At 39.8% G+C, this 15,783-nt stretch overlaps 1 protein-coding gene across 3 annotated transcripts in view; it reads left to right on the top strand.

Moving 5' to 3' along the window:
* CCDC34 (coiled-coil domain containing 34) overlaps positions 1-15,783 on the top strand; it is a 145,312-nt gene that overhangs the window by 17,584 nt on the left and 111,945 nt on the right. For 2 of the 3 annotated variants that reach the window (XM_069221964.1, XM_069221962.1), the window contains exons 2-3: positions 12,613-12,875; positions 14,805-14,946. In XM_069221964.1, the coding sequence (XP_069078065.1) occupies positions 12,613-12,875; positions 14,805-14,946 (405 nt within the window). Of the gene's footprint in view, positions 1-12,598; positions 12,876-14,804; positions 14,947-15,783 lie in introns of all 3 variants that reach the window. The other variant, XM_069221963.1, reaches the window with a different exon arrangement.

Raw genomic sequence — 15,783 nt, 5'->3', positions numbered from 1 at the left:
AAGAAGTTAAATTTTTACATGTCTGACAAAATAACACTGCTGTGATAGGAATGCAGTGTCTGAATTCATTTGCCTTTTAACTGATGGATTTAAGAGAGCCCTTGTATGACCATGAAATAAGTGGGCAAATCTGTAGATGAGTTAAAATATAATACTTTAACTAAATCCCCACATGGGAACATCTTCAATCACCCCCATCAACCATGAAATAGCAGGATATTTTATTGAGGAATCGAAAAAAATGCTAAATCAAAATACAAAAGTTCAGTCATGCACACTTTAGATAATAGTGGAATGTGTGGCAAATAAACTTGTCCTTAAGAGAGAGGCACTTTTAATAAATGCACCCAATTGTCAGGATAAGTGTTGTGTTCTTAGCATTGATTTACAGATCTTTGTGTCCTACTGGACATGAACGAGGCAGATTTGAAAACAGAGTTTGAAATGTAATCACATTATCCATGGAAATTGTTTATCCTGAGTAAGACTGTCTAATAATGTTGGGTAGCCAAGACCTTCATATCAGAGTCAGTGTATCATTTTAAGCAAGCAAATGTAACTGAAATACATGGTCCCATCTGATTGGAAAACCTCCATGGAAAATGTTGTATGTTTTAAACTAGAGGCAAGTGCTCATCTTAAGACAAAAAATAGAATAATATCTGTGTGTTTGAAGGTGTTTTAGATGTATGAAACTGAGAAAAAAATAAGTGCATATTAAACATACAACATAATAGTTGAATAAAGTGCACATATTAAAGAAGTGTCTTATTCCTTCTTATCACTTCATAATAAGATGATATTGTAAATTATGTATTGTACTATTATTTCGTTTGGTCTGATATGTCATTATAAATGTGCATAGAGAGCTTCTAATCGTAAAAAGTTAAAATCAGACTATGCCAACAATAAGCTAAATTGTCACTTTGGGCTGTTAATTTGGGAACAGGGAGCATTTACAAATAAAATAACACGCCCTAGTTAGGTCTCAACACAAGTCTCAGTGAATCTGTGCTCATCCCATTGTAGCAATTGAGGTATCATTTTTATCGGGAGACTTGGGGGAACGCTGGGTGAAAGGAAATTTGTGACTCCTCTCAGATTCCAGACCTTTCTGCCACAGAAATGTGAGGAACATGTGTTTTTTTTTAGCCAAATTTTGAGGTTTGCAAAGGATTCTGGGTAACAGAACCTGGTCCGAGCCCCACAAGTCACCCCATCTTGGATTCCCATAGGTCTCTAGTTTTCAGAAATGCACAGGTTTGGTAGGTTTCCCTAGGTGCCGGCTGAGCTAGAGGCCAAAATCTACAGGTAGGCACTTCGCAAAAAACACCTCTGTTTTCTTTCAAAAAATTGGATGTGTCCACGTTGTGCTTTGGGGTGTTTCCTGTCGCGGGCGCTAGGCCTACCCACACAAGTGAGGTACCATTTTTATCGGGAGACTTGGGGGAACCCTGGGTGGAAGGAAATTTGTGGCTCCTCTCAGATTCCAGAACTTTCTGCCACAGAAATGTGAGGAACATGTGTTTTTTTTTTTAGCCATATTTTGAGGTTTGCAAAGGATTCTGGGTAACAGAACCTGGTCCGAGCCCCACAAGTCACCCCATCTTGGATTCCCCTAGGTCTCTAGTTTTCAGAAATGCACAGGTTTGGTAGGTTTCCCTAGGTGCCGGCTGAGCTAGAGGCCAAAATCTACAGGTAGGCACTTTGCAAAAAACACCTCTGTTTTCTTTAAAAAAAAATGGGATGTGTCCACGTTGCGTTTTGGGGCATTTCCTGTCGCAGGCGCTAGGCCTACCCACACAAGTGAGGTATCATTTTTATCGGGAGACTTGGGGGAACATAGATTAGCAAAGCAGTTGTTATTGCCCCTTGTGTTTCTCTACATTTTTTCCTTCCAAGTATAGGAGAGTGTGTAAAAAAGACATCTATTTGAGAAATGCCCTGTAATTCACATGCTAGTATGGTCACCCCGGAATTCAGAGATGTGCAAATAACCACTGCTCCTCAACACCTTATCTTGTGCCCTTTTTGGAAATACAAAGGTTTTCTTGATAGCAATTTTTTACTCTTTATATTTCAGCAAATGAATTGCGGTATACCTGGTATAGAATGAAAAAGCACTGCAGGGTGCAGCTCATTTATTGGCTCTGGGTTCCTCGGGTTCTTGATGAACCTACAAGCCCTATATATCCCCGCAACCAGAGGAGTCCAGCAGACGTAACGGTATATTGCTTTCGATAATCTGACATTGCAGGGAAAAGTTACAGAATAAAACGTAGAGAAAAATTGATGTTTTTTTCACCTCAATTTCAATATTTTTCTTTTTCAGTTGTTATTTTCTGTAGGAAACCCTTGTAGGATCTACACAAATGACCCCTTGCTGAATTCAGAATTTTGTCTACTTTTCAGAAATGTTTAGGTTTCTGGGATCCAGCATTGGTTTCATGCCCATTTCTGTCACTGACTGGAAGGAGGCTGAAAGCACAAAAAATTGCAAAAATGGGGTATGTCCCAGTAAAATACCAAAATTGTGTTGAAAAATTGGGTTTTCTGATTCAAGTCTGCCTGTTCCTGAAAGCTGGGAAGCTGCTGAGTTTAGCACCGCAAACCCTTTGTTGATGCCATTTTCAGGGGAAAAACCACAAGCCTTCTTCTGCAGCCACTTTTTCAATTTTGTTTGAAAAAAACGAAATGTTCACTTTATTTTGGCTAATTTCTTGGCCTCCTTCAGGGGAACCCACAAAGTCTGGGTACCTCTAGAATCCGTAGGATGTTGGAAAAAAAGGACGCAAATTTGGCTTGGTTAGCTTATGTGGACAAAAAGTTATTAGGGCCTAAGTGTGAACTGCCCCAAATAGGCAAAAAAAGGCCTGGCACAGGAGGGGGAAAAGGCCTGGCAGCGAAGGGGTTAAGGGAGCTGAGTCCCATACCCTAGCACAGGAGGTAGGGGGAGGACCTCGGAATGCGTACGGTCTGCTTTGCAGAAAGTGTGCATTCCGAGGTTGCTGTGCTGGGCCCCCAGCACGCCCTTACCACCAGCCTTTTAATTGCAATCAGACTGTAAGAGGAGTTGTAATCAGCCAGGCAGTGCTGAGTTACACACTGCCATGGCTGATTACAACTCATACCGCAGTCATGCCGTCTGGAACCATGTTCCCGGCGGGGTAGGCGGTCCCACCACCAAGCTCATAATGTGGTGGTTGTGGTAGTCCAACCGTCACCGCAGGGTAAAGTTAATACAGGCAGGGGGTTTCACACAAGTCACATTAGCTTGCTTGCAAGAGAATGATCTAATTAATGTGCTCATTCATATTTTCTATAAGTTTACCTACATGAGAAGCTTGAGCATAGTAGGAGTCTTGAGAGGAGTTATTGGATGATTGAGGAGAGCAATATTAAGACTGAGCCACGGGGCGATGTGGAGTGCTTCTTTTTCCCTCCCTACCTCTATTTATCCTGGAGTAAGATTGGCAAGCATTTATTGTGCAGTGTTGCTTACATTATTTGAATGGTCAGGAAGCCTTTTAAAACAATAGAAAGAAGTTTGTGTTCCTCTTATAGTATCTTATAAAGAATTCTCTCATGTAGGCCACACCATTAATTAACATTGATTTTCCCAAGCAGTTTTTAAAGTGTGTTTAATTAAAGACAAATCGCCTGATCCAGTTACTTGAGAATACTGGCCTGACATCATGGAAATGAAAAGCTTGTGCAATATATTTTATTTCTGTAACTCAGAGCAGAAGCAGAAAGGACAGGTGAATCTTTGGTAGCTGTTTTTCTTTTTTTATAATGCATTCAAGGAAGAGATACAAAATGTTTATAATTAATGGTTGGTTGACTAAAAAATGATGCTTCAATAGTCTTATCATTACTGATTAAAGCTAATCAAAGAACTCTATGCAATGAAAGGCTCGGGACAATTAAATGTTTTGTTCCACCTTATCAAATATAGACAGCAGTAAATTAGAGAAAAGTGAAGAATAAAGGTATGAGAATGAGTGCTGACAAAAGAAAGATTTTTGTACTGCAGAAAGTAGGAGCATTTTAGCCACCATTATCCTTGCTTGCTGGAAAACTAAAACAATGTTGATTCTTAAAGTTTTACTGAATAAAGAATCACAATTTTATTAAAGAGAAGAAAGCTAGCATTATCCTTACAGATACTTGAGAATACTGGCATGACATCATGGAAATGAAAAGCTTGTGCAATATATTTTATTTCTGTAACTCAGAGCAGAGGCAGAAAGGACAGGTGAATCTTTGGTAGCTGTTTTTCTTTTTTTATAATGCATTCAAGTAAGAGATACAAAATGCTTATAATTAATGGTTGATTGACTAAAAAATGATGCTTCAATAGTCTTAGCATTACTGATTAAAGCTAATCAAAGAACTCTATGCAATGAAAGGCTGGGGACAATTAAATGTTTTGTTCCACCTTATCAAATATAGACAGCAGTAAATTAGAGAAAAGTGAAGAATAAAGGTATGAGAATGAGTGCTGACAAAATAAAGATTTTTGTACTGCAGATAGTAGGAGCATTTTAGCCACCATTATCCTTGCTTGCTGGAAAACTAGAACAATGTTGATTCTTAAAGTTTTACTGAATAAAGAATCACACTTTTATTAAAGAGAAGAAAGCTAGCATTATCCTTACAGTCTTTTATTCACTCCTTCTGAGCATCAACCAATAAAAGATAAAATATTGAACAATGCAACTCAAACTACATTACACAGTAAAACAGAACACTAAAGTCTGTATAAATCACCCTGGATTCCATATTATACCTCTTGTTTGTACTCTCCGACTTATCCTACTCTCTTGCATCTCCTTACTGATGTAGAAAAGTATAAAAAAAACAAATATAGCTTTCCTGCAAGCAAAAAAACAAGAAAAACAAATCCAATAATTCAGCAATTTTATTTTTAACAATATGCTTCCAGTTGAAGTCATTACCGCCTTCCTCTTACTTACCTGGGAGGGTGTGGTGGGATAATGCTAGCCTCCTTGTCTTTAATTAAATTGCAATTCTTTATTCAATAAACCTTTAAGAATCAACATTTTATCTCAATAGTAGCATTATGTATGTTGAAAGTTTCACATAGCGCAGCGTGAAACATAATCTATTAGTCTGAATAGAATGTTTTAGAAGTATCCATTAGACAAATCCACTGCCTTCATAATGTCATTTAGCTTTCCCCCTGACATAAAGATCTTACTTTCCCTAGCACTTCTTAAAGACTGTGCTGTAAATTTAGAGATGGCTATACCTGCGTCTTTCATAGCGGATTTCACCCATCTTACCATGGTTACATTTGTGGCTGCATGAGAAGGTTTAAAATGCAAAATCAATAATTTATCCACTCCTGCATTCCTTTTCTCCAACATACAAACCTCATACTCTTTAATACATTTGCCTACACATAACTTGGGCAAATCATTTAAACTTGGATAAAAAGCAGACGCAGACATAGTTTTAGTTCCTTTTATAATCCTAAACATAACTTCCAAAGGCTGGTACCTGTCACTTCTAAAGCGCCCACATCTGATACCCTTCTAAAAGATATGAAACATAAGTACGGTCCATGACAACTCACTTGTACCCAAATACCTGTTACCAGGCCATTTCTGAAAAAAATTCAACACTAAATCTACAACCCAAAGTGACTCATACTTTGGTTTTGGGCCTGTCTTCAACTATATCCCTTTCATCACCCTACAAATTAAAGGGCTCCTTCCCACTGAAATACCTTGAATCAAGCAATGCCTCTCTGCAACCACTGAGTGAAAGCAATTAACTGTCCTGTAAGCTAATCCTTTATCAAACAATTCTGCTAAAAAAGTTGCAGTCTCTATCTCATCAGCATCCACTGAATCCAAATCCCTTGCCACGCACCAGTGTAGCCAAACTCTCCAAGCACTCCTGTATCTTTTCTTAGTTCCTGGAGCCCAGGATTCGTCAAGCAACCCTACAGCTGATTCCGAAAGTCTGTTGATGTTCCTGATTCCCTGATATCTTACATACTAGAAGTTGAGCACACCTGAAAGCACTAACATTTGCTCTCCCTCTTCTACACCTTCTCTTCCTGGACCTTATCAAATAAGGACACCCTGTGGATAACTCTAAAGCAGTCTGGAACCATGCCTGAGTCTTCCAAAAAGGTGTCACCAAACAATTCAATATTTCTGTCTCCTGCACTGCAACAAAACCGGTTGAATCATAGAAAATGAGGGAAATGCATAAGTTCTCATCCATGATCAGTCCTGCATGAACACATCCACTACCTGTGCTCCCAGATCCGATCTTCAACTGACATAATTTGGTAATTGGAAGGTCCAACTATATGCAAAGAGATCCACATCCAGAGGACCCAGAAGATTCAGAATTGTGGGGGGAAGAAATGACTTTCAATTTCCAATCGCTGTAATCTGTCAAGTTCCTTGAATACCAATCCGCCACCACATTGTGCATACCCGAAAAATACTCTCTCAAACTAATCTTGTATTCCAGACAAAAAGTCCACATTTTTGTTGCTAAATCTGCCAATCTCTTTGATCTGCACCCTCATAGCTTGTTGGTGAACGTCACCACTGTCATATTGTCCATTTTCAATAAGACTGAAGCGCCTGGCAATTGTTTGAAAGTTGCCAGGGCAAATAAAACTGCTTTTAACTCTACACAACTTATATGTTCTTTCCTTTCTAATAGATTCAACTGCCGCCTGTTTCCTGATTGCAACAAATTGACCCCCATCCTGACATACTGGCATCTGTTGCAATCAGAAAGTCTGGTCTTGTATAAAAAATTGCATGCCCATTCCGTGCTTCCAAATTTTCATCCACTATCTCAACTCTTCATCGTTTCCATGGTAGTGCCACATTGTCCCCATACCATAAGCCTCCTGCTAATGTAGCTCTCTTTAATCCATGCAAAGCCCTATAATATAAAGAGCCTGGACAAACTACCTAAATTGAAGACAACAGAAGTTCAATCACTTGCTCCAACTCCCTTAAATGTATGTCCTGTTTCCTCATTACTTTCCTTATCGCCTATTTTCTTTTCTTTATCTTCCTCAACGGAAGTTGCAACTGGCTCTTAAATGTGTCTATCACAAAACCCAAGAATTCCAATGACTGAATTTGCATGAACACAGACTTTGCTACATTGATTATAAATTTTAGTGATTGTTAAAAAAAAAGAACATCCTATACCATCTTTCAATGCTCCATCAACACCTTTGGTTTGACTTATTATCAAAATATCGTCTAGATACATAATCAACCTCACATCTCTTTCTCTCAAATAACCTACCTCTGGTCTCATTATCGTCCTAAAACACCAAGGGGCTGACGATGGACCGAACGGTAAACAACAAAACAGGTGCAACAGACTTTTCCATTGGAATTGTAACAGTCTCTGACTTTCTGGATGAATTAGTAGGGTAAAATATGTGTTTCTGAGCTCTAGCTTGATCAACCAATCTTCTTCTAACAACTTGTCCTTCAGTAGATGGATACCATGCATCTTGAAATGATTGTAAGTTACAAACTGGCTCAGTGTTCTTAAGTTTATCACAGGACTACGCTTATCAGAGGTCTTTGTCGCCCTTTGACTTTCTTTCCTTTCCACTAAAACAAATATACTGGCAAATCATTCTTTGTCCCCCTCTATACTCACTTTTGTGTTTTTTTCCAACATCTGTACTACCTCTTGTGTTACATTCTCCTGTAGGTCTTTTTGTTTGAAAGTTTAACTCTCTTGGTTCTTTTCCCTGAAATGGATCTATTTCCAAATCTATCATATAACCCTTTACTGTTGAAATCACCCATGGATCATCCGTTATCCTTTCCCACTGTTCGGTGAATAGTTTTAATCTTCCTTCTACCTTTGCTAGAGTAAAACCAATATTTGTCTTCATACTGACCGTGTCCTGAAGTTGAGCTTTGGCCTTGACCCCTCTCTCTTGTTGCTCTAGGTCTATTTCCTCTTGCCCTGTGGGGTTAAAAACCAGACAACTGTCTGTGGAAGCCACTTCCTTGGTAACCGAATTTTGGGATTCTGAGTAGTGAGACTTATAGAATCCTTGGCTAGAAGGCTGCCCTCTCCTCCCAGCCTGACCATAAAAACTGTTCCCTGAAAACACTTTCTTCATTGAATACTGCTTTTTGTCTAGTCTAGTAAAAGTTTGGACATACTCTCCAATATGCTTTACCATGCCATCCCCAAATAAGGGACCCTTTGCCTCATCAGTGGATTCTTTCACTCTAAAATCTGCCAATTTGGGATTTATCCTCATTATGATAGTCTTGCGCCTCTCAGCTAATAAAACGTAATTGGTATTGCCTATAAACAAATTGCCCTTGGCACCATTCACTTAAAAGATGTATATTAGCATCTGTCCCCATGACATAGGCCTCTTCCTTTTGGTCAAAAATCCTGGCCACTGTTCCAAGAGTTTAAGAACCTTGTCCTGGCAAGATTTGAGGGACGTTTCTAATCCTTTTCTCGGATCCTTGCCCAGTTTAAATAAATAAGTGATCAACTCAGGGTCAATGTTAGGAGTCATGGTAACCTTTTCATCAATTCTAGGGAATAAACATTCAGCTCTTAAAACATTTCGCTCTTCCTTCTCCAACGGCCTTCTTAGCCACGTATGTGGTCGAAAGGCCACCATTATTTACTTTTAGGATGTTTACATTTCCTTAGGATCAAAAAGTATTTCGCCCATGGGATCCAATAATATATTTCTTTTTTTTCTCTCACCTTCTTGAGTTGTCATCAACCTCATTGTCCAAATCCAAAATGTATTTGTCATAATTCTGAACTTCATCCTCTTGAACAAGCTCATCTAGCTTGTCCCCCTCTATTGCAGTGCTAGACTGCCCAACTCGTTAGTCACTGTGGACAAAAATCTTCTTTGAGCGGCTAGGGACTCCTGTCTCATAATCATTTGTCATGCGCTTTCTCTTCCTAACACATTTATCTTCTGGACCAGTATAACTTTCCCACTCTCCATCAGAAACAGAAAAATACGCCTCCTCTTTTTTTACTCCTACCAACCTTTTTGCCCTTTTAATGCTTCCTTAATAGTCTCCTTGACTGTCTGTTGCAATTACTGTGAGACTATTTTACGTATTAATTCCTCCTGGGAATTCTACACATACTCCTGCAGCCATAATGATGTACTCCTACACATCTGGTAAAAAGAAAGTTTCACTATGGCTTAAGGGGATTTAATCTCCCAATACGTTCCCTAATCTCCCTATTGCTATATGTAATATTTTGTATAATCATTTTTTTATGTTTCTTTTACAAAGAAACATTTCTCTGACAACTAGCCTCTGTTGCTGCCTCAACGAAGGCTTATCTTCCAGCTGCCAACATTGCCTAGCAACTCAGCTGATCAGGATGTGCAAGTCTCACCCTTGTACGCTTCCCATGTACGGAAATCTCACCCCTTTTCCTTCAAAAAGAAGCGCGCTTTGCTTCTTTGCTTTCTATTATGGACAGATTGAGGCGCCAGCCACACCTAAAATGGCGGCGAATTGTGTAGGCTAGAACATTGACGGTTTGTCTGCTCGGCTGCCTGAATGCGGTCTCGTGAGGGGACGTGAGCAACCGTTCAGTAGGCCAATTTAATATTGCGTCAATGCAGTTTCCAAGTCTATACATGTTGATAAACTAATCTTTTTCATATTCTTCAAACAATACAGTTTTATAATGTAAAAAATTATTGTATATGAATTAAAAAAGACGCTTCTATTAAAGAACAAGCGTCGCCTAATCCCTTCAGCAAAACAATCGTATATGAACTAAACTAGACGCTGCTATTAAGTGAACAAGCGTCGCCTAGTCCCTATAGCAAAAAAAAACTAAATACAGGGGTAATATGAAATTTTACCCCTAAACTCATAAAATGGGTTATTTAACATACATGCAATAACCACTATCAATCTCTATATTATAACAAACAACCTAAACAAAATTTCCCAATTAATTCGGTTAGCTCTAAGTATACTTTTCTGCTCAGAAGCAGCAAACAAAACAGGGAAAATATGGAATCCAGAGAGATTTATATGGGCATTCGTGTTCTGTTTTACTTTGTGATCTTTTAATGGTTGCTGCTCAGAAGGAGTTAATAAAATACTGTATGCATAATGCTAGCCTGCTGTCTTGCTTATAAGAGTGCCTTTGCTCAGCAAACCCCAGGGCTATACAACCTTCAGCCCGTGTGTTTGCCAATAAAACAAATCATTTTCATTTACAAGTTTACATCAGCAGACCAGAATTCTCCAGAAAATGCTGTGATTGACTTTGGTGTCTCCCGGTGATTTTGTTTATTCATCTTTTTTCTAACCTGCTGGGTATTCCTTTACAAGAACAGACTTTGGCCTAAGCTATTTTGGGATTGATGGAATACCATTAAGCTCTGGGCATGTTTGTTGGGAAACTCTTCCACTATTAATTTACACTTGAGAATGGATCTTTCCTGTGGTTCTTAGTACCACTTGGCATTTGCACTCCCCATCCTGTGATTAATTGGCAAGAGGAATTTATAACCTTATCCTCTTGAGTATTATCAAGGAAACTGTTGGATGTGGAACAGTCACAACCTACTTTTGTCAAACAGATTCAGCAGTTTTTGGAGTTCGACAATTTCTAACTGCACTTCATCAAGGATTTTTCAAAAAATGTAAAACTTATCATAGAATTTACTAAAAAGGTTTAACCTCTTTTATGGGGACAGGAACAGGAGGGTGCATTCAAATATTTCAAAACAGTCTTCACAACCACTTACCACTAATGTTGTCAAAATTCTTCTTCCATAATGAATTTATAAGATTAAGGAACACTATTTTTAATAATATTGCTAGCATTTTTTCCTAGGTGAAGATATAAATTATTAGTGTTAATTTTACCTATGCATGTTCATTGAGAATATATCTCATCTCTAAACTAACAGCCTTTGCACAGTGTTTGAACATTGTCGCCGCGAAGGCGCACTATTCCAAATACTTAGTGTGCCACATTTTCATATATTAAGCGCCCAAACCTGTGGGCTTTCTAGGCACACTTTACCAGCAATTTCAATTTAGAAAAATAGGTTTTGCTTCTTGGCAGAGGCGCTTTTCTTTTCCATGGGTCACTGCTGTACTTTCAAACTGAAGCCCAACCTGTGCACAGTGGTGCTCCTGACAGCCATTTATTTTTGTTATAGATTTGGGTGGTGTAAATCAGTGTTCCCCGGGCCGCGGACCGGTGCCGGTCCGTGGATCAATCGGCACCGGGCCGCCCCACTGTGGCGGGCGGTAAATGTTTGATAATTTTTCCGTGGCCCGCTTGTCACACAATGGGACAAGCGGGCCACAGAAAAATTATCAAACATTTACCGGTCCGCGGCGATAAAAAGGTTGGACAACACTGGTGTAAATGAACACTGCAGCCCACATATTGTTTTGATTTCCATACCAGGGATACAGTTTCTCCACAATCTATCATGACCTTACAGTCCTCTTTATGGCCTTACAATAAAGTTAAATAGACCAATTGGGTGAGATGAACTTTGAGAGTACAATTTTAAGGCCAGAGTGGTGGAACTAAATACCGGAGTCACTGCACGCAAAGTCATAATATTAGTAAAAATGGGTCCCAGAAAAATGAGGAGTATGCTTGGGGGAATCATGACTTCTGTGATCTCCTTAAGGAAAGGGGTGTTATGGCTTCATATCATTGAGCATTAATATTCACAACAGTTTTTAAAGGCACGTCTTGAGATATGGATTTATCTATTCTGTCTTGGACTGTCCATTGGATATTTGGTACACCAGTAGCTGTGCTGGAGTTTCCATTTTAAGGAGGTGGGCTTATGTTAGGTAAGGCACAGTAACAGCTTCTTGTACATATACCCACAGGGATTTTCCACTTAACTCTGTTTTCGACCTTTCCATGTTGCAGTTTTGTGTCCCTATCCCAGTATGTAAAAAAATACTATTGAATTCACCAAGTAAACTGTGCGAAAAAGAACTTAAGAATTCATGAAGTAATACTACACCAGAAAAGTGGATAGAGTTTTCCGAAGCTCAAAAGAGCCAGTCCTACTTAGAGATTCAGCACTTCTTACTGTTGTATTGCATATGTCTGTAACCACGTTGATGCCTAAAACCTACAGATGTAGGTACACGTAAAAACCCTTTAACTTGACCCCGCACCTTGAAGTCACAGAACTTTATATTAATAAACATAATATAAACAATAATGCTGTTATCTTTTATATTCTGGCATTGCTACCACAGAATTTGGCGCTTGGTAGAGTTGTAACTGACCTATGTGGTTATTGTTCAGACATAATGATTCCTTTAACTGATACTGAACATAATATACACTGCTCTTTTATTCTCTCGCCTGCCTCTTTTTATACTCCCAACATTGTTTTCATGGTTTATCATTTAAACAGAGCGTGTTTTTAAATGAATAGCTGCATGTTTTATTTTTTTTCTAATGAAACTAGAAATTCATCTGACGTGGTAAATGGAAAGTATGTGAAGAATTGGATTAAATTGTGGGTGGCTACATAGTTCTCTTAATCATGTAGAGTTCTCTTTTAAGAAGTACACAGCAGGGTCTGAGATGTCAGCTGATCACAGTGGAGACTTTTCTTCAGGGACACGGCGATCTCATTCAGCACCACATCGACACTTCCACAAAGATCAAAAACCTAAGCGTTCTCAGAGCCTTTCAGTTTCTTCCTCCGGAGACTCCACACGCTCGCTGCTCTCCCCGCTTTATCATAGCAGTTTTGAAGATGAGGATGATGAGAAATTGGATTCTTCCAGGTCGAGGTCTGATTACAAAGAGAATGTGGAAACCAGGTATTGTTGGACCCATTTTGTTGTGATAGTTTGCTGTCACTCCCATGCCACTGAACTTTTAGAGAGATTTAGGGATTTTGTTTTTCTCATCCATCTCACAAAAACCCAGATTTCTGAATCTAAAGGAGAAATCCTGATTTACGGATTAGGGATTTCACAGTGGAAATCCAGTTAGTCACGGAAATTCCTAGGTGTGCCAGCCATCCTGTATGAGCACAAGATGGGATGACAAAAGTGTTTCAGGAATGTAGTCAATGACCATGCCCATATCCACAATGTTAGAATTTTGGGCTAGATGTATCAAGCCTTTTTGCATTCACAAATGGCCTGATTTGCAGAACCATCCTGTTTGCGACCCTCAAAAAAGTCATTGTGGTATTTAAGAAACCCAAATTGCAACTTGTTAACACATTACAGAATCACATTTTGGATTTATGACTATGTATCAATTCGGTATTTGGAAGGGGCGTGTTTAAGGTATGCCTTACAAATACTGAATCGCAGTGGGACCATGAGAAATTAGGTTCTTGGTTGAGGGGGTGAAACCCTACTCAAATAACAGCCACAATCTTTCTCGGGATGAACCATAAAAAGTCACTAAATTAACCTGTGCTTAACCCTCTAGTAGCTTGGCACAAAAACAGTTAAGCTTAACTTAGGGGCGATTTGTAAAGTATTTATGCAGCAGTTAAATAGCAATACATTGAAAACACCACACAAGAAAAATGTCATACTAATTTAAATTAAAATTATAAATTATTGGACACCAAAACTACAAAAATCCAATCAGTAGAACTGGAGATTTGCAGTTTCAAAGTTTTAAGGTAAGTATAGAGCCTAAAAGCATGAAGCACCAACTGTGGTTATGTGGTCATGCCGGACGAAGTCACAAGGTCAGGCCAATCACATTGGAGCGTGAGCTGGGTACAGAGACCCAGATTAGTCCCTCTGAGGATTGTAACTTATGCCCTTGATGCAGAGCATTGCGTCACACTGCATCAGTTCAGATCTCTTGCTGAGTGTACTGACTTGCCATGTGGTGCCAATTCCAGTTCCTGGGCCCTTAGAACTGAGTTCTGGTGTACCAAGGAAGAAACAAGCACATCGACCCCAGAGTGACTTTGGAACTGGCACCGCTATCCGACTCCATGCCGCTGACTGCAGCGGAGTGGTGATACCCGCTGAGTGCAATGACTGTGACCAACGTCGCAGGCCTGACATCGCGGCAGCGCCTCCGAAGCCCTACCACAGCGTAAGTTCAAAGCGATGTCGCCAATGTCCGTGGCAGCTGACTCTGGCGCAGTACCTGTTTCCCTATGGTGTGAAGTTAATGCCTCCCGTCTTGACCTGCTGGATTCATTGACCCCCACCCCTCCTACGCCTTGCTGTAAGGAACCGACCCCTCGCAACTGATGCCGCATCACCTCCCCTGCTACCATAATGAACCAACGCCTTACCTCCCTGGTAACAGTAAGGAACTGACGCTGCACCAGCTCTAGTGACGCCTTACATTCCAACTCTGTGCAATGTCTTTATTTCCTCATCCTTTTCCAAGGTACTGAAACTGGGGTCCATGCAACTCCCTCACGAACCACACACACACACACACACACACTCACTCACTCTCTCTCACCCTTTTACACATTGCCTCTGAGATAAGCCAGACTGCTCATGCCAAGCTACCAAGGGGGAGAGCAGGGGTTATCGTAGCTCTGTGACTCCCTTATCCAGACCAGAGGGAGGGTCACTACTTGGACAGGGTGCAAACCACTGCCAACTTTTAACAGATATATAGACCTGTAGTGCCAATTTTCTTTCTTTTATTGATTTGGTATTTACTGAACAAAAACATTTGTAAGTCAGTAGCACATCATAAGCGTAAGCCTCATCATGGATGTAAATTAACTTTTTTGCTGGCTGTTCCTATAGAGTTGGACCACAGAACGTAAAGGGAAGTAAAACGGAAAAAGACCACGTGATCATACCTGGGCATAATCTCACCCCCTGGGAAGAATGGCTTGTTAGCAAAGGACGAAGGGAACGCATCCAGTTGCAAAGCAAAGTTCTTGAGGTACATGTTTTCTGTTTTTCCATATTAAGATATGCTTTACTTCCTTTCTCTCACAAGGTGTGATGTTTTTTACACTGCCACAGTTTGTTACGTTTAAGGTATTTAAAAGATACTCTTCGGCTGACAATTTAGATCACCTTGGTACCATTCTGTAAGCAGGTAAAATTGATGCACATGATTCTGTTAGAAAGTCAAGATGTGTTTGTTCAGGCCCTTTCAAAAGCATCCCACATTTCCTTAAAATGTGTAGTAGTGTTGCCACATAGGTTCTCATTATCCTAATGAGACTACTGGATTTAGGCATCAGAATCACTTGTATTGCGGGGGACTAAGTCTTATTCCACACCATGCAACACCTGTCGGCCTAATCTCGGGTTTGTTCCGGCTAACTAGAAGTACCTCATCTCCACCCAAGAGCAGGGATGATTGAGCATCCGGGTGCATGACATAAATGACTCCTCAGGGGAATCGTGGTCACTCAGATCTCATCCATTTCTCTCAATTACATTAGTCTAACATATGCAAGGACAATCAGAGGCAGAGTATAGTTCAATAAGGTTTTATTGAAGTAACTGTATTTTAGATAATAAAGCGTGTATTGCAATAACTAGGATGATGAATCACAATAAGATTAAGATTGTGACAAAGAGAGCAAAACACAAAAATAAGGCTACTATATTGTTACCAGAATTTGTAGAAATAGTTCCTGCCTAAGCTATGTTCGAGCACAGCATTTTAAGCTTTAATTCTGCCCTTTAAGTTCCCCTGGGAAGACATCATCCCTCATACCTGAGCAAGCAGCCTGTAATCTACATAAGCAGCTTCAACAAAGCAATC

Source organism: Pleurodeles waltl, chromosome 3_1 (genome assembly GCF_031143425.1).
Source record: "Pleurodeles waltl isolate 20211129_DDA chromosome 3_1, aPleWal1.hap1.20221129, whole genome shotgun sequence".
Taxonomy (NCBI): Eukaryota; Metazoa; Chordata; class Amphibia; order Caudata; family Salamandridae; genus Pleurodeles; species Pleurodeles waltl.
This window is presented reverse-complemented; position numbering and strand designations above follow the sequence as displayed.